Source organism: Liolophura sinensis, chromosome 6, assembly GCF_032854445.1.
Source record: "Liolophura sinensis isolate JHLJ2023 chromosome 6, CUHK_Ljap_v2, whole genome shotgun sequence".
Lineage (NCBI taxonomy): Eukaryota > Metazoa > Mollusca > Polyplacophora > Chitonida > Chitonidae > Liolophura > Liolophura sinensis.
Window position 1 is genome coordinate 35,392,958 of NC_088300.1, and position 21,678 is coordinate 35,414,635.

Consider the following 21,678-nt stretch of genomic DNA (forward strand, 5'->3'; position numbering starts at 1 on the left):
ATATATATGTACATAAAGGTTGATATCAGCATTTTTTTTTTGCATGGGATGTGGTAAAGTGGCAGCATGGCTGTTGTGATTTTGCAGAGTTAGAGGTACATGTATCTCATGCAAGTGTCTTTAATGGGATTGAAGGACAACAGATATTAGAATTGGCATTTCTTCTGGTAGCAAGTGTTTTGATCCAGTTGTTGCTGAGCAACACTTTCTGTCTTTCCTTGTTTTGATGTAGTGTCATTTGTTCTGTGAATAAGCTTTTAATTGGAATAGATCACTGATGTCAGTGAGTAATGAAAGACTTATTCATAAATGTTTCAACACAAGTTATGTTAGGAATGATTTCGTTTAACTTTTTCGATACAAAATTGAAAAATTACCTGTGGCTGTATGAAATTTTATTCTTTAAGTGGTTTTAGGTGTTAATGGTATTATGTAATTTTCAAACTGTCAGTTCCGATAAATTAAACATTTTTATCCAACTTATAAATTAGCAACATCCGACATTCTGGTAGATATTCCAATCTTTATAAAGTAATATCCTACATATGTTCCTCTGTCATATAGTACTACAGCAATAATACGATTGAAGAGCATTTTGTGGGAAATTAATGTGTTAAGATTTCATATTCCCAAATTAGCTTCATAAGTGAATTTTTTAACAAAGGGAGATAACTATGACCACTAGTATTACTTCACAGCAGTTTCACAATATTATGTTATGCTCAAGTGTTCAATTCTTTTCATGGCAATGCCACAAACTCTCAGGAATGATCATACATTTTGGTATCATTTCATGTATTTTGAATAATGCTTCAATGCTGAAATTTCTGCATTGATGACCAAAAAATGCTTTTACTTTTGTTCACGAATTTTGTTTTAAAAAGATGTCTTCAAAGCAGATAACTAATTTACATGTAATTGAACAATTCATGATTTTTAAAGCAATTATCTTTTATTTCATTTACTCTCATTTTTTTTAAGTCGATTTACTTCATGCAGGTATCATCATCGTCCGAGATTTTTTCTTTTAAATCTCAACCTGTTACAAATGTGTGACTATCTTAATCTGTTCACGTCTATAAGTACATTGAAAGTCCCAAGCATCTTGCTTGTCTTGATTGTAATTGTGGAGAACAGTTTGTGCCTGTTGTGAAGAATTACAGAATTTATTTATGCTATATTAGACTGTGTTGCATTTGTTATGGAGCCATCCTGCGTGAAGCAGAAAAAAATTATTTATTTCGGTGTTTTACGCTGTACTCAAGAATATTTCACTAATACGACGGCAGCCATCATTATGGTGGGAGGAAACCAGGCAGAGCCCAGACAAAACCATCCCACATACGGCCGGAGAGGAAGCCAGCATGAGCAGGACACAAAAAAAAAAAACAGTTTCCTCCTTTGGTTCTTGGCATGAAATTCATATAAAGCAATGACATGGATTAGAGCAAGATTTGTATGTTGTGAGATAGAACTGACATGTGAACACAAGTCTGTCATTCTGAAGACAATTCACATTGAGAAGCACTTTGGTAGCCTAATGGTTAGAGCGTCTGGCATGAAGTCAGGAGACCTGGGATCAAACCCAAGTCAGGTGATACCAAAGACTTTCAAAAATAGTAGTTCTTGCTGCCTCTCTTTTCTTCCGGGGCTTGTTTTACGAAGCAGTTGCAAATGGTGTGTGGCTTTTTTTTCCATGGCCTCATATAGTGAAGAGATATGTCACCACGGTGCTGCAACGGCTTTGTAAAATGGGCCCCTGAATGTTGCTTTTATAGAAGACAATAACACAAACAGAATATAAACAATGTGGTACTATTTGCACAGGGCGCCAATCTTTTCCAGTAATTTGTGTGCTTCAGTTAGCTACTGGCCCCTTTCTCATATATTCCTTGTGACTATGTGGTACTATTTGCACTGGGCACCAAACTTTTCCAGTAGTTTGTGGTAAGACTTCACTAATTTGTGTGCTTCAGTTAGCTACTGATCCCCTTCTCATATATTCCTTGTGAAAAGCTGACACTAAGTACATGAAGTAAAGATGTCATTCCTGAAGCCACACGAAATGTTGTTAGTCTCCAAAATCATGTCTTGTGAAGTACTTCGTCATGGATGGGAGTTCAAGTCCATCTTATGCTGCCCTCCTCTCTGGTTTACATGGGAAGGTCTGTCAGCAACATGTGGATGTTCGTGGGTTTCGCCCCAGGATTGTGTTTCCACCAGCCATGATGCTGGCAACCATCACATAAATGAAATATTTATGAGAACAGTGTAAAACACCAATGAAATAAATAGTCAGGCCTTCCCACATACATAGGAGAGGATGCCAGCATGAGCTGGACTTGGCGGGAAGGATTAGATTAATCTTGATCTAAAGATAAATACTCCCCTGTTAAAGGATACGCAAATAGCCCTACCAAGCCATAAAGTGGCAACATCATTCTCCACTGCGATGTTAATCCGTTGCTGTAATGACAGAACTGTATTGACAACTTTGTGGGAAAGGGCTCAAGATATGTACCAAAAACAACCTACAAAACACATTTTCTTTCATTTCATTTATTTATAGAAATCTTCATTAATTTAAATAAACAGATATCTATATACAACAATGGAGTATTTACAAACCATGCCACACGTAAAGCAGGACCAGCCTTCAATGGTGTTACAAGTATGTACATGTTATAAACAAGGGTGGGAAAAAGTCATTTTGCTTTGTCTTAATAATACAACTTCAGGTAAGCCAATTTTCTGTGATATTTCTTCTCTTCTTTTGTACTGTAAAGCTGGAAAATTAAAAGGACAATCCATTCATTAAAAGTTTTTAATATCAAAAAAACACACCAAAAAAGCAGATAATATTATCAATCATACCACACAATTTCACCACTTTCTGATAATTATCCAGTGGCATAATGTTTTGGATTTTACAAGTGCAATTTGGTTAGTTTATAATTACACATAAGTTTGGGTTTTCTTTGTGTGCTATACATTTTCTGGCATTTCTTAACAATCTTTGAGTGATGGGTAAAAATTTATTGACATTTCTGTCTCACTAAAGCATTATTTTGAAGGCATATCAGACAACACACACAATCAAAGTACATGTGCGCTGGTTGAAGTAGTCTTTGTGTTCTCCCCTTCCCCTTTTATTAATAAGCTATTCCAGTTCAAAAACAAACCAGTATGAAGGTAACTTATGGGGTACCAGCAATACATGTGATGGTACAAACACACTGTAATCTATATCATGATTTAACCAGTAAAATTGAAGCTTGACGGGTTTCATTCAATTTGTATGACGAATGTGACATGAACATATTCCTGGTGTGAAATTGAGTGAGGTAGATACGACATCAAGAAATGTAATTTTGCTGCAATGATGTTTAAAACATCTGAGAATACATGTATAGCGTAATTTATAGCTAGCGGCCAGTGATGTGTTCCATACCATGTGCTCTTGAGTGATGTTACAATGGACAAAAAACAGATTAAAAGATGTAGTTTGTTTCTGTACGATCCTACAAGATTTGTGAAAGAGGCAGTGAAAAGTTGTAAATTTTTAACAGGACTACACTTTAGAAAAGCATTCCAGATTATCCAGAGTCTTAAAATATACTTTAAAATGTTAAAGCTTCACAACTGGGTCAGCTCTTTAACGTGCCATGATTGAATATATGTAAATAGCAACTGTTTACCTTATCTGTGTTTTTCTCAATGGTGCTCTTAACCTGTACATCTGGTAACATGATGGGAGCTCCCCCAAAGGACTGGTGCCACTGTACCTGCCGAGAGCACGGGATGTCCTGCTCGTATGTACCTGGCCTGTAACAAACACACCAGGTGTGGTTAACATACACTTGTTCGAATCTAAACCAATGGAGAACCTCTCCTTTCTGAAGTAAAACAGACCCATACAAGTAGAGAATCTACCATATTATCACAATATATGATGTGAAATTACCACCACACCTTACTCAAGTGTCTTTATAGCTGTCTATCACCATTCCACACTGTCCATTACATGTATGATGGCTTGAACTTTTCAGACCACTAACCCTGGACCACTGATGTAATCAAATTAAGCTCCGATTTGACTGTTGTTTAATGACAGGAGGTCTGTCAGGTACCAGGGGACTGCTGTGATATTCTCCATTTATAAAATTGATCATTGTCAATGTGAATATAACAAATAATTCAAGTAAATGCCAAAAAAAAAAAAATTAGTTAAACAAAGAATCAACTAGATTGATAAATCAATAAATAAATTCAGAAGACTACCCAGAGAAATAAATCCTCTATACAGAATACCCTAATTCTTCTAATTTTTGCAACACGTGGTTTGCTAATTGTACTTTTTCAAACAACTGGGACACACATGTAATTCTTTGCTTTAAGGAATACTAATATCTGTCCAAAAAATCAGAAGGATTAGGTAGTGCTGTGAATAGGTGTACCAGATGACTTACATTCATAGTTGTTACATTTGTTACATACATGTATTTTCAAAATCTCTGCTATGATGTTTGAAAGTACTGGTCACTGAGAAATTATTGCAATTGAATAGCATTATCACTTGAAAGGCTTAAGCCATACAGGCAATCTTGGAATATTCCTTGGAAATGTTATCTTCTTACCTAAGAACAACAAATCATATCACATCACTTTTTTCACATGTGAGTGGCTTCAGCTGTACATGGCTCATGGACACATACTTTTTGACAATTGCATACCTAATACATGACAAGATACATGTAGCTGTTCCAACAAAAGAAGAGGGCAAGCTAATTCCAGCATTAGAGAGAACTAAGAGTTCACCTAAGAATAAGTGTACTCACCCTGGCATAACCTCTGTGAGATCCCTCTTGAACACTTGGAATCTGTCTGCAGCCACATTAAATGGTTTGAAGGATTTCGTGAACACCCTGGGCTCAGTACGATCCGTCTGGTAAGCCATAGGGCTGGGTGTCAAAAACTACAAAGGCATAAACAGAGATTAAATACACATATACAACACCTATACAAATTTTATTAGTGCTCAGACTTGTTTCATTCTTCAAAGTTGGTAATATAGCTAACAGATCTATGGGTAAGGTATTATGCGCCTTAAACCATTATGGGTAGTCACACTTGTAAGTACTATCTACTGACAATGATTGAAAATTTCTTATCAGAATTAAATCTACTGGATTGTCTTATTACAGGACAAGTACAAACATAAATTAATCACCATCTGAACTGAGGAAAGTAATCACAGGGAAATACTCACAGCCTTTAGCGGTGGTCCCCTTTTAGCTGTTCTGGCCCCAAGTGTGTAGCCCTTTGTACTGTTGATTTTGTTCTCAATTTGGTACCAAAAGTTAGTTTTCTGAAACATTCAGTATTTTATTATAGTTTATCTGTTTGACACTCCAAAATGAAACAGTAAATGGCGATACAAAAAAAATGACTAGATGACTGACACAGTCGTAAAGAATCACTGGAATAACAAAACAATGCTATGTGAACATGGTAGAAAATGCTTTCTTGATCAACGTTTAGCCATTAGTAAAGATCAGGTTAAAAAAAAAAAAAAAAAAAACAGATCAAAATTACATACGTCCTCATTTTCATAACATCCAGGTCCTCTGTGTGGTGCCCCTCGGATTGGAATAAGTTCATTTCCAAACCGATTGGGTGGCATTTCATGAGGAAACATCTCACGGTTCATTGTGGTGTTGAACGCAACCTTTGGCTTTTTTGAGACTGAAATGGAAACATAACTTCAGAATGACTCACTGCAACACAATACATCAAATTTTCAGTCTAATCATTGTTTTTCTTTTTAATTTCTTTTAACTTTAAACAAACAACTGTGATGTAAAAGTAAATAAACTAGCTGCCAAGCATGTGTCATTGATGCTTGTCAGTGTGCCATTTCATCACACTTGATTCTATTTGGTCTAACATGGCTGAACATAAGTAGCGCATACTCAAGCCAAAGAAGATGTATAAGAAAATAATGCTACCATGATTGACAAGAACTTTCACATGAAGTTATGGTAAATGGTGATTCATTTAATTTTTCAGTATTAACGTTTGCCTGTCTCGTCTGACACCATTGCTGTAAAACTTTTTTGAAAATGATTTCTTATTTGAATGCTAAAGTTCTGTACAAAACACATACAGACTTGGGCACAGTCTGCCTATTATATTCAAAAGTTTTATAACACCAGCTAAATTGCAACGTTTAGTTTTTGTAAAGCAACTCACATTTTACTTTGCTTGTGACTGCAATTAATAGAGTATGCCTCAATATTTGTTGCCACAATAGTTCTCTAAATATCCCTCCATTCCAAATAATATTCTATCCCACTATAATGCTGGCCACCATGGTATAGGTGAATTATTCTTGAGTACAACGTAAAACATCAATCATGTCAAAGCGCTAACTCTAACCACCATTCAGTCCACACCATTATGACTAAGTTTAGATAATTTCACTATGGTAAGCCCATAAAGTAATTTTATATATATGTTTAATAATAAAAGGAAATGTTCTGTTGATTAAAAAAAAGACAGAATTAATACTGATTGGCTGACAATGGAGACGTCCAGGGGCCCCTTTCAAAAAGCGTACGCAGCGCTGTGAGCATGTAACTTCCATGGCAACCAGTGCTTTAGATATAACGCCACCATGGCTGCTACGTGCATTTACGTGCAAATTTACCCCTGGTCACCCTTAAATAAATCTGCCATACCTAAAATTCTGCTTAGGCTAGACATTGCCTTCAGTAATGACAGAGTCTACTTTTACTCTTGGTCAAAAAATCAATGTAAACATACAAAGTCTATACCTTTAAATCACTGAGCTATATTAGATGTACATCAGATAGTATATCATACCGGTATATATCTTAAATGAACTAAAATTTCGCCACAAAGGTGCATTTTTAGAGGCAAATAAATGTCACAATATATTGTGTTCGGTGTCGAAACTTACGATTTTCCAGCAGAATATCACCCCATGCTCCAAGAAAAGCTCAAAACACCTTTCTAAAATTAACAGAACTCTCAGACTCAGAATCAGGAAACATGGGGAAACTAGGCGCGGACGAAATTTATAGTCATTTAGAGTATAAAAGTGCATGTACATGATACAGGCTGGGGCTCCAGCTACCAATTGGTCGGCTTGATTATATATCAACGCAAAAATTAGTCGACAAATGGCAAAATAATACTGATAATCGACTTTCATATATTACCCCCAGCAACGCCTACACAACAACAACACTGAAGTCAACTGAAATCTGAAATTAGTGTCAGATTATACAAACGATTTTTTTTATATATTTTATTTACTGCATATCATACACGTACCGACCGCATCCATGACTCACAGTGGTTGGAATAAATACACTGTGACACCCAGTCGCAAATTCTGTCCACAACCTTTCACATGATTTCCAAGAGCAAGGTTTTGAAACAAGAAATACATGTACGACTGTCAGATTTTCAGACGCGCGTGCCACGTTATGTCATCACTGCGCGAGATGGAACAGATGCCAGCGCCACCATGGACTTTCAGAATTCTCATTAGTTACGTTATTTTTCTCTGGGTTTACGTGATAAAAAGCTGGAATAGCGATCATAGTTCAGATTTACTATACCTTCCATGTTTGAATCTTGTCCTGGAGAAGCGAAGACAACAAAAGCCGCTGGCATCCACCATGAAATGAGTATGTTGACACACCGTTGCCATGAAGCCAAGCAGGTGAGGGCCGTAAATGAGTCTGATGTCGTTTTACCAGCCCACTTGAGGATTGTCGTAAAATGTCAGTATCACAGGAAGCAGCGTGATGAGTGGACGTGTTATAAGTAGCGGTAATAATTATTCGAAAAACGTGTTGAATGAATGTATTTGTGATGAACATTAAGACAAGGAAACTTACAGTTGGCTTTAGTATATGTTGAAGTTTATCTCAGTCGTTAATGTGGATGTCGTGGAACAGGGAATGGATCGAAATTATCAGTTTTGTTTGCATGGTAACACTAACAGTATATCCTGGGATTAAGATAGACGGATGTCTGTCCCAGGTACATCTTATTCTGTTATGAACTTCACATGGCTACAGTGTATCTTAGGACTGTAGAATGATTCAGATGTTTTCACTGGGATCTATCAACTAGCAGTCTGTAGCTGAAGCTGAATCCCAGTGGATGTAATAGAGTACAGCATTATGCTTAAAAGTATTACGGTTCTACATGGACATGCATAGTGTTTACATTTTTTTTTCCGGTTTTGGAAACAAGTAACTTAATGTTAGCAGTTTATGTGAAATTTCCAACATCAAATGGAAAGGACGGTCTGCATCTCCCTTCATTCAAGCCTTCTTTTATCAGCACACAATGGGCCTGCTGTTGGGCCCCTAACTTTACGATGTAGGCCTTCTTGTGATCTGGGTTTGGAGTGCTTCTAGGTTTTACTTGTGACTGGTGGACAGACTTAAAGATTTGAGCTCAGCAGTCAATAACAATCAAATGAAGTAGATAAAATACCTGTTGGTTGTGGATGATGGTTTAGACTCCTATAAGCTGGTAAAATAACTGAAGCATTTTTGTCAGAGGTTTATTTGCCTGTCCAGGTACAAAATTTTTCCCTAACAATTCTGGCAGCCATTACATTTCATGATAAATGAATCTTACGTCTACTGTTTTTCAGATGTAGTGGCACTGTGTAAGTGAAGTTTACTTGCTTAGTTGTACACCTAATGGGTCTTACTTTTCTGGTTGATGACAAAAAGACTATTAGTTCATCAAGTACAAAATCATGACATTAAGAAGTTGATTTTTTGTACCATGGCCATGGGCCAGTGAGTTAGGGTTCCTAATGCTTGTGGGTGTTACATAATGAGTCAGGTCACATTCTTTGGTGGTCAGTGTTTGAATTTTCTATATTTTTGTCTGATCATCATCATCACGATCTGTTATTTATATCCCATTTCAAGCTCATTGTGATCTTCTTTCAGATTCATGGTTGTGAGAGATTAGTGAAGACAAGGCAGAACTGCAGCCATCATGGCTAAATCCTCAGAAGATGTCCTGCTCATCATAAATGATGTGCGATGTAAAAAGACAAGTGGCGCACTCTATATGATGGGAGAGAGGATGGCTTGGATGCCAGAGAACAAAAACAGTTTCTCCTGTAGCTATATGTATGAAGATATTAAGAGTAAGTGCATGTGGTTCACAGGCACCCTGGGAGTAATTATGACCCCTGTAATTATTTGATGTGTACCATAATGCTATTCCTGTCTTTGATCATACAAATGATGCCTGAGTGACATTTGGCCAAAATGAAACCAACATTTTCAACATCTTTGATTGACTGGTTGTAACAAGTTAAAAATTCTTTAAATGTAATATAGAATCCAGTCATTAAAGAACAAGACAGGACCTGGCTAAAACGTATTTCAGTCGAAAGCAGGCTACTGAAGCCTTCTAAAAAGTATCATACTTTAATAGGGCTCAAAATCACCAGCAAACCTGTCCTTAGCCTATGACCAGAACCAGGAATACCCCGGGAGTACATCTGCAGGCTGTTTAAACGGTGGCTGGATTTCCTTCTGAATGAGATAGCAGGCCTAAGTACTGTATCAACAGTTCAAACAGTGGAAGAAATATCCTTACATACATTATGTACAATTTTCGAAAAAAAGTTTTTTTATCACTTGGGCCTTCACCATCAAAGTCCACAATTTTTATCTGCCGTAGGTTTCTGCTTGGAATGCTATACGGAAACTACTTTTGACGTTGGAGAGCTAGAGTAAAGGTGATATCAGCTTGCTCTCGATAATGGAGACGTGCTGAAGCTGTGTCAAGACGAAGTCTCACTAAACCTTTACTGGGTTGAAAAAAGCTAAAAAAAAATACTTAATGCCTGTTTAACATACTTTGACTGGTAGTTCTTTAGTGGACATAAACATTAGTGAGGTGTTGTCTTTCACTTTAAATAGCAATTAAATATCAATGAAGAATTATTCTCGTGTGTGCTTAGGTCAGAAGATATCTCCAGACAGCAGAGACAAAGTACAGTTACAAGTGGTGATGCATGATGGAGGGGCCAACACGTTTCACTTCGCTAACCCCATGGGACGAGATGCACAGAAACAGGATAGAGATGGTGTGAAAGAGTTATTACTACAGCTTCTTCCAAAGTTTCGGAGAAAAGTCAGCAGTGAACTGGAAGAGAAAAATCGGTATGTGATTCTGTCAGTTTTTTTTTGCTTACATGAAAGATTTTTAAAAAGTGTATTTTTTGCTTTTGGAAGCTTAATATTAAGTCACAGTTTCCACAGTTCAGTTTTCATCAAGAACAACGGATATGCTATAATATTTGCTAAAAAAGCAATAATTTAAAGACACTGTATACATACATGTACTGTATTGTGGTTTTAAACAATCAGTAGATGTATTGATTTTTTTGATTGGTCATAAAAGCATCACTCCAAATTTTTTTGTTTGTATGAAGGCAATCAGGTTTATGTGTGGAGGAAACAGGAGTAGACCACTGCTCTTTATGGGATACCTGACACACCTCTGGATTAAATGCTGTAGCTGAAGTATTGAGTGCTGGATGAAGGCATGCGATCTCATTGGTCAATTGACTGATGGTCACAGCAAGCCAGTTCTTTAACCTTATAACTAATTGCAGTGGAAGTTTTTTGGCTATGCTAGACCAGCTGTCAGAGGCTCAGTCAGCAGGGGCACAAGTGTAGGGGTGGGTTCAATTCCAGCTCCTGCTGCTTTGGTCGAGTCAAAGATTTTCAGTTATCAGGTAAAGGGTGTTGATTTCGTCTCGACTCTGACCAGTTTCCTTTAACCAAAAATCTGATTGCTGGTGTACGAGTGTTATGTTCTTGAGTATTCTTTAATACCCTTATCAAATAAAGAAATGTATAAATGTAGTCTCAGATAACATCAGCTGAGAAGGATATTCACAAGTTACAAATATGTATGAACATGTAAATCCTGCTAGAAATGGTTGGCTGACATGAGTGTTTGTTTTGTTTGCAGTCTATTTCAGGATGACCCGGTATTATATCAGCTGTACAAAGACTTAGTGGTCAGTCAGATTATCACCTCAGAGGAGTTCTGGAGAAATCGAGCCTTGGTGAGCTGGAGCGCTTATTTGAAATAAATTGCCAAAACTGAAGTGCACACATATATCAAGGACCTGTTTCTCTAAGGCCTTTTAAAGTTGGGCTTATTTCCATGTAGCTATACGTCTGTTGCAGTTCTTAACTATGGGGGGCTTCAATGACAGAGGTGGTTAGCATGCCAGCTATAACTGAGGAGCCTTCCACCAATGCAGTTGCTTTGAGTTCAAGTCCAGCTCATGCTGGCTTCCTCTCTGGCTGCATGTAGGTAGGTCTGCTAGCAACCTGCAATTGGTCGTGGGTTTCCCCCTGGGCTCTCCCTGGTTTCCTCCTATCATAATGAATAAATAAATTGTTCACTATGGCATTAATCAACGTGTTTTGGCAGTCAGCTATCACACAAAAACTTAGAATTGTTTCTGGGAGACAAACTCGCATTTGGAAAAATTATGTGGGTGTTGTTTTTGATATTGTCTGTTGGAAAGAAATGTTTTAGTCATCATTCTTGTTGTCACCTCTGAAGACGTGTACCAGCTTCTTTGTATTCCATTAAATGTTTTAGAAAGTTTAATGTTAAGTGCTTTTTTTGTGTGTTGAGCAGAAATTGGCATCATCTCAACCCAAAGAAGACAGCCAGAAGCAAACTGTGGGAGTGTCGGCTGCTTTTTTGGTAAGCTTTGAAACTCTTAAGGCTATGGTCTCAGTGATTGTGTTAAAAAACATAATTAAACCATCACCTGATTTTGAGCTGTATTTAACACGGAAATAAATGCATTCTAGCAGTTTGTATAATGTAAACTTTCAAGTAGTAGTTTTATCATGTTAAAATTTTGGTTAAACACTATGTATTTTTTCTTTTCTTGGGTGACTTTTATACAGGATACATGATTTTTGCCTATTACAGTATTAGCATTGTTCTATACGCACTTCTAGATTTTTGCTTCTTGTTTGATGTGCAGGGCAGGGAAAACTTCCTGTTTTGACAGGATTCGGTTTCTTAGCGCAGCGCTTCACAGGTGCAAGTCAAATTCTTTTATGGATGATTTCTCACGTAACTATATCTCTACCATTTTCTTTTTTCAGGCTGACATCAAGCCAGAAACAGATGGCTGTAATGGGGTGAACTATAATCTAACAGCTGATATCATAGAATCTATATTTAGAACATATCCCATGGGTTAGTAGGTTAATTTTCATTCATCTCAGTAAATTTCACCATATTGCACCTTAAGTTAAGTATTTTACTTGATTTTTATAGGGCCTCTTTGTGAGCTTTTTTTGTGAAATGTGATTAATTTCTTATCAGCCAAACAAGTGTTGACAAAAAAGTGGTGTTTTAAGGCCTTTATTTGCTTCAGAAAGTGCAGTAATTATCCAACCACTAGCCTGATGTTTAGAGCATCCGCCTCGAAGTCAGAAGACCTTGGATTAAGCCTGGGTCAGTTCAAACGGAACACTTTAAAAATGGTACTTGCCGCTGCCTTTGCTTGGCGCTCACCACTGAGAGGTTAGGGCAAGGAAATGTGACTGTTTGGCCTGATGACGGTATAAAGTGACTGGGCAGAGTGTCATATCTGGTGTCTTCGTCATGATACTTCAGTGGCCAAAGCGCTTTGGCCGCATAGGCTTGCCTGCCACAAGAATCCACAGTATATGTACACACACCTAATGACTTGAGGTTGTCATATGACTGCTAATTGTTAAAGTACAATATAAAACCTCAAGCATACATACATACATATACATGCACACGATGAATCATCGATGAGACACACCTTTCATATTATTGTGCTCTACATGTGTGCACGACACCTAACATTTTGTTTAACACTGCTTTCCCTGTACTTGCATACAGTAATTAGCCCAGGACTGACAAGACACTATACTGAGTCACCTGTCACAAGGAATGTTTCACACTCCTAACTGTATGACTGTGCAATGGTGAGTACTTGTCTATGGTACTAGTTGACACAAAAAAAATGGCAATCTCACAATGATATCACACAGTACCTATGCACTACATGTTGTTGTCGTATAAGGGAAATATTCTTGAGTACAGCGTAAAACACCAGTCAAATAAATAAATAAATAAATGTTCTGGTTTCCTTTTACAGTAAAAAAGAAACATGCTGAAAATGTACCATACAAGATGACAGAAAGTGAATTTTGGACCAATTTTTTCCAGTCACATTATTTTCATCGTGATCGAACCAGCTTGAGTAAAGATTTATTTTCAGAGTGTGCTAAGAGAGATGATGAAGGTAAGTTGAACTACATACACAGCATATGCCCTTATCAAGTTTTAAATCTCCACAAATCGCTTTTCTTAAAAATGTTCATTGCTTCTCTTTACAGTGCATTTTTATAGAATATTCTCCAACCATTTCCACGGCAGAATTCAGGACTTAAGCTAGTTTGCCTACATACTGGTAATCGCGTTTTCCTCTCCAAAGTCAAATTTGATTGATATTTGGGGCAAGATATTTCTCTATTTGACAAGGTTTATAGTCTAGGATATTGCTTATGAGTAAGAGTGTAATGTAAATTCAAAATTCAATTCGGATGAATTTGGTTTGTCATAGCAACTGCAGCTGATTGGTCCCCGACCAATGATCCTGCCAGTTCAACTGCTTCTGTAGGCCCAAGTTTACTCCACTCATAATGCCTGTGCATCATCCTACACCATGACAAAGTGAAAAATTCATCAATACTACATTGAAAGCAATCAAATGCTAGTAAATGAAGTTGAATAACGAAGCAAAAGATACACATTGGGGTGAAATGACAACTGATGAGGATTCCACAAGATAATTTGTTACTAAATATTTATAAACCACTTCATATTTTATACTTGAAAGAAAAAACCCACAATCTGCTTCTAGTCATATACTGGTATGTTATGGTAGAAGCACAAGAAACATGTACAGGGCCCAGTTGTTCAAAAGTGTATTAGCTAATACTGATATTAAGTCATATTTTAACTTTAAAATTTTAGCCAAACTCAGCAGTCAATGCGGTTTTCCAAAGTCAAAATATAATGGCAGCAGTTTTAGCTCATTTTTAATATACTGGTACACAATTTTTTAGGCTAAGTACAAAATTGAAAACTTAGCTTAAAGTTAAAGTTAAATCTTGTATTAAGTCTTACACCAGTTTTTGAACAACTGGGCCCTGGTCTACCCTAGCTAATTTTGCCTGTACTTAACTGAATTATATGTTGTTAAAACATTTCTACTGGAAGTATCTACAATCTCAATTTACTTGTTATCTTACATTTTCTTTTTGATATTTTGCAGATATACGAAAAGAAATTTCCAAAACGGTCAATAATTCTCTACTGGATTTAACTCAGTTGAAAGATAACATAACAGATGAGGTAAGTTCTGAGGTACCATACATGTATGTGGAAAACGCTTTGGGCTTAATTTACAAGAGTAGATATCCTTATACCTAGAAGCTTGTTGAGATCACCTTTTTGACCAAATACAAGGTTGAGTATGTTTCAAAGGCCTTATCTTTTAGGTGGCCATTAGGGTATTAGTTAGCTGTATGAATATTCTCACCCCAGCCCTGACTGGTGAGGCCACAAGCTTGAAATTTTCTCGTGCTCCGTCACCTGTTGCTTCCAGGCCTGTAAATTTGTCACTATCAGGGGCAGGGCGGTTGTGCAAATATTAAATATTAAAAATTAATTGGAAATTTTACAACTTTGTTTTTACACCGAGTTGTCTATAACCCAAAAACGTCTTCATACAAACCAGAAAACTGAACTGAGCTAAACTGACAGAGACCCTCCTAGTTTTCTTCAACAATGTGTTTGACATTTGTATTCTGCAGGAGTTTGGGAAGAATGGAGAAGACGGCAGATCAAGTAATAACTTAGCCAACTTGTCATTGATACGAAGGTTTAATCATCACTCCACCATGGTATTAAAGGCATGTGAATCTCAAGGTGAAGGGCCAAGTGCATCAACGAGTGGACAAGCAAATGGTGATAAGGACACTAGTGTAAACAATAAAAGAAAAGGGAAGCCAACTGATAATGGACTGCAGTCAAGCACCAGTGCAGATACTCAGGCTTCCAACAGACCAGCTGCTAAAAAGGTACTTTATTGTCTTCTACTTTGAAAAGAAAGAAAAAGTATATATGTTCATCAGATTTCAGAAAGGTGAGGATTTGTCATCATCTGTACTTATGATAAGGGATAAAAGTTAGTGGATGATTTTGGGAGTTTTGCACAGGTCACCACACACTAAATAAACAAAACACTAGAAGGAACTCCTTGTAAAACTGGGTAATTTTCTTACTTTGGAACTGATTTACTGGATAAGTTTCTTTCTGAGAATCTAGGGATGTCAAACTGAAATGTTCAAAGAAATATTCTTGTTTTTGCTATCATTGATCAACTCATGTCCACTTTACCAACGGTGGGACGATTTGGGATACCAAGTATAATGAGTTGAATAAATACAGCCTGTTGTCCGTAGTATGTGTACTGTGGAATGTTGGTTGCTTGATCTGAACATCAGTAACTTTCCTTTGTTTGTTATTTATGTTAATTAGGTCAAACTTAAAAATGCGGAATTGGAAGATTTGGTCGATGAGGGTAAAGTGCAGTCAGCTTCTTTGAGGTTATCCAAGATGGAACGTTATTTGCATGGCCCCACACCAGTTACAGCAACCACCTATACAACAGGACAAGATTTTCTACAAGCTTCTGAAACCGTCTCAAGAGAAATCAACCAATGGCAACCTCAGATTCAACAAGTAGGTTTAGCACTGTCACACAGTGATGTGAACAGTATATGTTATTTATTTACTTATTTATTTATTTCTATGTCACTTCTAACGGCAGCCAACGTTATGATGGGAGAGAGCCAAGCAGAACCGAGGTAAAACCCCCAAGACCATCCGCAGATTGCCGACAGACTTATCCACTCATGAAGTGGACCTAGATTATTCTCCTGTCCTATAACATAAGATAAGTCTCTGGTCGAACAAGTCAGACGCTTGTAACGATAGTGTAAAAAAAAGTTACTCCCATGTCTCAAATGGTTAAAATAGTGTCTAGTTATGACTGTCAGTCCGTTGACTAACAAAGTCATCATATGTAAACTTTTCCATATGTGACTTGTATGTTTGTGAATAGATTTTATTTTGTGTGCTGTGTCATCATTTTCAATTACATTTGTTCTCAGAGTTTGTCAGGCACATCAGCTTTATGTGTTCTGGGAGAATTGTCACCAGGTGGCGCCCTCATGACTACAACAAGCCAACATCAGTTACAGCGTAAGTTTGTTTGAGGTATAAAAAAGAAAATGGTAGTTAACAGGCATTGTAGTAATGCAATAAGTCAGAGATATGATCTTTATTTGATTATTTTTCCACAATATTAAAATTTCAAACATTTGTGGATTTCACTGTTCTAATTGTTCGTCGGGGACTATTTGAAAATAAGCTGTTAACAGCACTTCTAAGGTTGTTTGTGCATTCTGGATCTTGTGTTCTTCGGTTGTAGGTTTTTTTAAAACCATTTGCAAGCCTGTATGTAACACTCTGGAAAGTTCCTCATTAATTTGTCAAAAATTAATCTGGTTTACTCCATACACTTCAATTTCCCCAACCAGTAAAACTTTCCTTGTATAAGTGAAAAATTCTTGAGTATGACATTGAACCACAAAATGTCAACCAATCAAATGTTATACGGAATTGTGTGTTGCCGGAGACAGAGTATTCTTTTTGAATTTTATAACCATAGGCCGCACTGAGAATTATCAATGTATATTTTGTCTGTATTCACCTAATCTGATACATCAGAGAGATCATCTTTATTATCTGTTAATACACCTTCTTCACATTTTGTGCAGACCTGACATACAGTCATTAATGTATGCAAATAATATGCAAGCCTGCAGTCTGAACTCGTTGAAGTGTCCGTGTGATTTGACTTCTTAAAGAATCATGATCATGTATGAATTTTGAGGTAACGAATGCAGTGTTGCTGAAGAATGCCGAGTCTCGTAGCACAAAACTGGAAATATGGTCTGTTGTGGTTCATTTTGATATTTAGTACACATTTAGTATGTGACCACTTATGTTCAGTTTCTCATGCTGGCTTCCTCTCCGGCCTTACGTGAGAAGGTCTGTCACCAACCTACGGATGGTCGCGTTTTCCCCAGGCTCTGCCTGTTTTCCTCCCACCATAATGCAGGCTGCCGTCGTATAAGTGAAATATTCTTGAGTACAGCCAATCAAACCAAATCAAATAAATAAATAAGTAAATATGTTCAGTTTGTTATTTCAAAACAGAATGTCTAATCTAAAATGCGTTTTACCCGACACAGAAATGGTATCCAGCCAGGTACAGGTGGAGCTGCAGCAGTTATACAACGCACTCTGTGAACTACTCAGGCACTTCTGGTCCTGTTTTCCTACCTCCAACAAGTGCCTTGAAGAGAAGGTAAGAATTTTTGTGTCACGTTCAGCTCATGCTGGCTTCCTCTCTCCGGCTGGAAGGTCTGACAGCACCCTGCGAATGGTCGTGGATTTCCCTCGGACTGTACTCTGTTTCCTCCCATCATAATGCTGGCCACTGTCGTATAAGTAAATTATTCTTGAGTACAGCGTAAAACACCAATCAAATAAATAAAGGATTTTTGTGGCTGGTCCTAGATGAACATGACAGTTAGTAAAACAATGGAAAATGACAATATGTTTTCACAAGCAGCGACATATGCACTTTTCAAATTGCACCACACTATCATAAACATGGAGTAAGTCTACACCAACCGTAACAACAACAACGACACTGTCTTACCACATACACGTAACTCATTGTCTCGGCAAACATTATTGTAAGAATGTTCTCTTGAAACAAGGAACTATATTTTGTACAGACAAAGTGTCAAAATGCTGGAGGATATAATAAAATCTTATCATTTTTAGCTGCAACAAGTAGCTGTATAAATCACTCTTGTTTATCTGTCACTTGGTCCTTCACTTTATAAGAGGCTGAGTGCAAGAGGATATCATCTTTTGGCAAGATGTTACATTGTTGTAAATTTCTGCTCATTTTTATGCTAAAGCATATTGTCACTGGTATGCCACTGATATTATACTTATCATTTACCTTGGCAGGTTGTTAAAATGCGAGCCACTCTGGAGAGATTTGAAAATGCCAAGTTACAGCAGTTTAAAGATAAAATAAGTCATAGTCACTACAATGTAAATGTAAGTATGTTTTATATTTTGTCAACACTTTTGAGTCCATATTTTCAAACTACGGATGTTGAATGGGCACTAGAAATTACTCTTTTTCAACATCTGTTGTATGGCCGTGTCTGCCTTGTGTCACCTTGTATGAAGTCTGAGCACTAGCTATATGGTAGTGGGGCCTCCGTGACTCATTCGGTTAGCGCGCTAGTGCAGTGTAATGACCCAGGAGTCTCTCACCAAGGCGGTCGCTGTGAGTTCAAGTCCAGCTCATGCTGGCTTCCTCTCCGACCGTACGTGGGAAGGTCTGCAGCAACCTGCGGATGGTTGTGGGTTTCCCCCCGGGCTTTGCCCGGTTTCCTCCCACCATATTGCTGGCTGCCGTCGTATAAGTCAAATATTCTTGAGTACGGCGTAAAACACCAATCAAATAAATAATAAAATAAATATCTATATGGTAACAACTCAAAAAGTTTCTAAATTCATTTTGTCTCAGAAATGATCTTATCTGTCTGATTATGAAACATACATGTATTTGTAAACAGACAGGCCCTTGACAAATGGGAATGTGATTCCTGCCGATTTAAGTCATGAGGTTTGTGTAGGTATATGTCAAAAGAAGAACCTTAGTTTCCACATGCTCAGCAAAATGTAACTGCAGTCATGGTATGTTTGCTTAAACTGTACATCATTGCTAAAATTGTCTCATATTTATTTATTGATTCTTTGAGTGTTTTGTCATAATCAAGAGTATTTAGCTTTCTTTGATGAAAATTTTTGAGAATGGCATGAAACACCAATTAGGTAGTAAATAAATAAATTAATATATTTGTCAGTTACTAAGCAAAATATCTCCTACTAGTATAAAAGCCCAATCTCTTGTTTCAGTTACTGGGTCATATGGAAGCTATGCTACAGGCTGCCTACGGCAAGTTTGACACCTGGCAAGCAAGACGACAAAAGAAGAGATGAGAATACTGTGATTTAGCAAATTTTGACTTCTAAACTAGCAATTTAGATTAATATAGTTATATACGAAGTGTTTGGACCAGTGCAATTTAGACTTTATTCAGTGTGTGGACGATTGTCAGAGAAGATCAGTGTTTCGATATGCCAGACCTTCACTTCAGTGGTTGAGCAAGGTACTGGTATCAGTTTGGACCAGTGCTCTGCTGAAAAAGCCACAGTCAACCAATCACAGTATGACATTTGGTTTGAATTCCAAGTAAAATAAGTACTGTCTGGTACTATTATTGACAAAGGTCAACTTTGTGACATCACAATGAAACTGCAAGATCTAGGGTAAGCAGCCACCTCCTAGAGTAACTTTGTGGTCTTTAGAACCACATGACAGATCTGTACAGTTTAGCATGTTTTCAGTGTAGCATGGTAAATACTTCTATAACTGCTCAAGCAAGTCTGTCTCTTCCACTGACATTTATGAGGGACCTGCTTGAAAGAATGCCAAGGCCTTTCACATTGCAGCCAACGGCGCACACATCTGGGGATTGGAGACTCGGGTCTAAGCCAGGTTGACATTGTTCTCTTGTATTACACAAATTCTGCTTGTATTACACAAATTTTAATTTACTCACAAATTGTCACCACAAAAGTAAGAACAAACAAAAAAAAAATACACGCTTTATCCTCCCCATGGACTCCAATGGCAAATCTATCTTGACCTGAAAAGGACAAAGTCCTTTTTCAAGAGTCCTGTAACTCTGATTGTCAGTTGTGGATGGTATGTTCTCTGTTATCTGAGAAGATGCTCAGTCTCACCCTTTCTTTGATGTTGTCATTCATGATGAGAAGAGAACCCATTGCTGATTGGCTGAGTTACTTTCCATTCACATGCATTAGCCAATCTCTTGGGTCCTTTCAGAATAGTGTACGGTACTCCGGTCTTCTACTGAAGAGGCATTTTATGCAAGCCTTCACATTTTGAAGACAGATGTATACAGCGTCAGTATGAATAGTTAGGAACACATTACCACAGGAATTTCAACAGGTCATAACTACTCAGCCTGACTGCCAGATGCTTTTTACCTGGGCTTGTGACTTTAAAAGGAAACAGGTAACAAATAATATAACCAGAATAATGCAAGTCAGAGACATTGTTTTCTGATGTACTCAGTTACTCTACGAATCATCTTCAAAGAAGAAATTTTTGCGATGGACGTAGAATGCGCCGTGTTAGAATACCACACACATATGGTTAAAAGGGCAAAACAGGGCTGGGGTAACATAATTTAATTCCATCTCTGAAGTGCTGCTTACTCCCACCCTGTATACTACAAACACCTCATTGGTTTGAAAGGTCAAACCCTGAATGGGTGACCTCTGGTATAACAAGAATGGATGACAGCACCTGTGACCTGAAATTATAACCTCCATATATAGTCCATGACATGATGAGTGTGAACTGTTGTCAACCCTGTAGAAGGACTAAACGTGTTGTATGGTGTTTGATTTTTGAGAGTAAAATACAATGTGTTAAATACATTTTTGTCTCCCACCCCCACCCCTATACAAATGGTTATTGGATCTCTCAGTGTCACTCAAGTTATTACTGTCACTCAAGTTATTACTACACCACAGAAAAATAGTTTAAGAATTCCATTGTCTAACACAAAGTTTATTAGACAAAAAGTATCACATAGGAATGCATATCATTGCATTATATTACCATGATCATCCTCCTATGTTTTAACTCAATCGTATCATACTCATTTAATACTATTCCGGCCATTATGACAGTGAAAATTCCAAGGTATCATGTACCGGTAACGTTAATAATAATGGATGTAAAGCTAATGCTGGATATTTTTCTTGCCCATTGATTATTGGTTGCCGGAGACCTTGAATGTTATGAATTAAAAAGCTGAAATAAGCATAATTCGTTATTCCCAAATATTTTGGCTTCCAGTGGTATGCCTGAGATGGATTATATGTTCGCCTGTACATATATATTCCATAAGGAGTACACACTTCACACGGTTGTTTTGAAAGGCTTCAATTGTTTGAATTTGAATGGGGGATTTTTTTTTCTACACCTTATTTTAAAGTGCTAAAAATTCAAAAAGTATTAAGACATTTACTGATAGTGCTTACATTATGTGTTGTTTTTTTTTTCCCATCAAAAATATTGGAAGTAGGTAAAAGTGAATGAGGATTAAATATCTACATCCTTAAAACTTGCAAAACTTTTTTTTTTTAAATGAAATGAAATCCTGTGTTTGAACAGTGACTTGTTGAACAATCTTTACAGTAATTCTTATGTTAATACTTTCCCAGTTCGGGATTTTTTTTTTTTGCAAACTGCATCAG

At 37.2% G+C, this 21,678-nt stretch overlaps 2 protein-coding genes across 4 annotated transcripts; one reads left to right on the top strand and one right to left on the bottom strand.

The window, feature by feature from the left end:
- Positions 1 to 2,552: 2,552 nt before the first annotated feature.
- On the bottom strand, positions 2,553 to 7,739 carry LOC135469044 (ciliary microtubule-associated protein 3-like). Of its 2 annotated transcripts, none has more exons than XM_064747563.1 (6): positions 7,360 to 7,496; positions 5,600 to 5,745; positions 5,270 to 5,368; positions 4,839 to 4,975; positions 3,699 to 3,825; positions 2,553 to 2,786 (listed from the first exon to the last, which is right to left on the bottom strand). In XM_064747563.1, exons 1-6 carry the CDS (start codon positions 7,370 to 7,372, stop codon positions 2,721 to 2,723), a joined length of 588 nt encoding a protein of 195 aa, XP_064603633.1. In that variant the 5' UTR covers positions 7,373 to 7,496; the 3' UTR covers positions 2,553 to 2,720. The 2 variants fall into 2 exon arrangements, with proteins under 2 accessions (XP_064603633.1, XP_064603632.1); XM_064747562.1 differs by lacking the exon at positions 7,360 to 7,496 and adding an exon at positions 7,650 to 7,739 and having other exon boundaries at positions 2,554 to 2,786.
- A 101-nt stretch (positions 7,740 to 7,840) lies between these two features.
- On the top strand, positions 7,841 to 20,088 carry LOC135467820 (general transcription factor IIH subunit 1-like). Of its 2 annotated transcripts, none has more exons than XM_064745697.1 (14): positions 7,841 to 7,863; positions 9,009 to 9,211; positions 10,037 to 10,238; positions 11,056 to 11,152; positions 11,740 to 11,808; positions 12,222 to 12,315; positions 13,253 to 13,399; positions 14,435 to 14,514; positions 14,976 to 15,242; positions 15,703 to 15,906; positions 16,338 to 16,428; positions 17,484 to 17,599; positions 18,277 to 18,369; positions 19,240 to 20,088. In XM_064745697.1, the coding sequence occupies exons 2-14, from the start codon at positions 9,058 to 9,060 to the stop codon at positions 19,321 to 19,323; spliced, it is 1,698 nt and encodes a 565-aa protein (XP_064601767.1). In that variant the 5' UTR covers positions 7,841 to 7,863; positions 9,009 to 9,057; the 3' UTR covers positions 19,324 to 20,088. The 2 variants fall into 2 exon arrangements, with proteins under 2 accessions (XP_064601767.1, XP_064601766.1); XM_064745696.1 differs by lacking the exon at positions 7,841 to 7,863 and adding an exon at positions 7,946 to 8,076.
- The last annotated feature ends 1,590 nt before the right edge of the window (positions 20,089 to 21,678 follow it).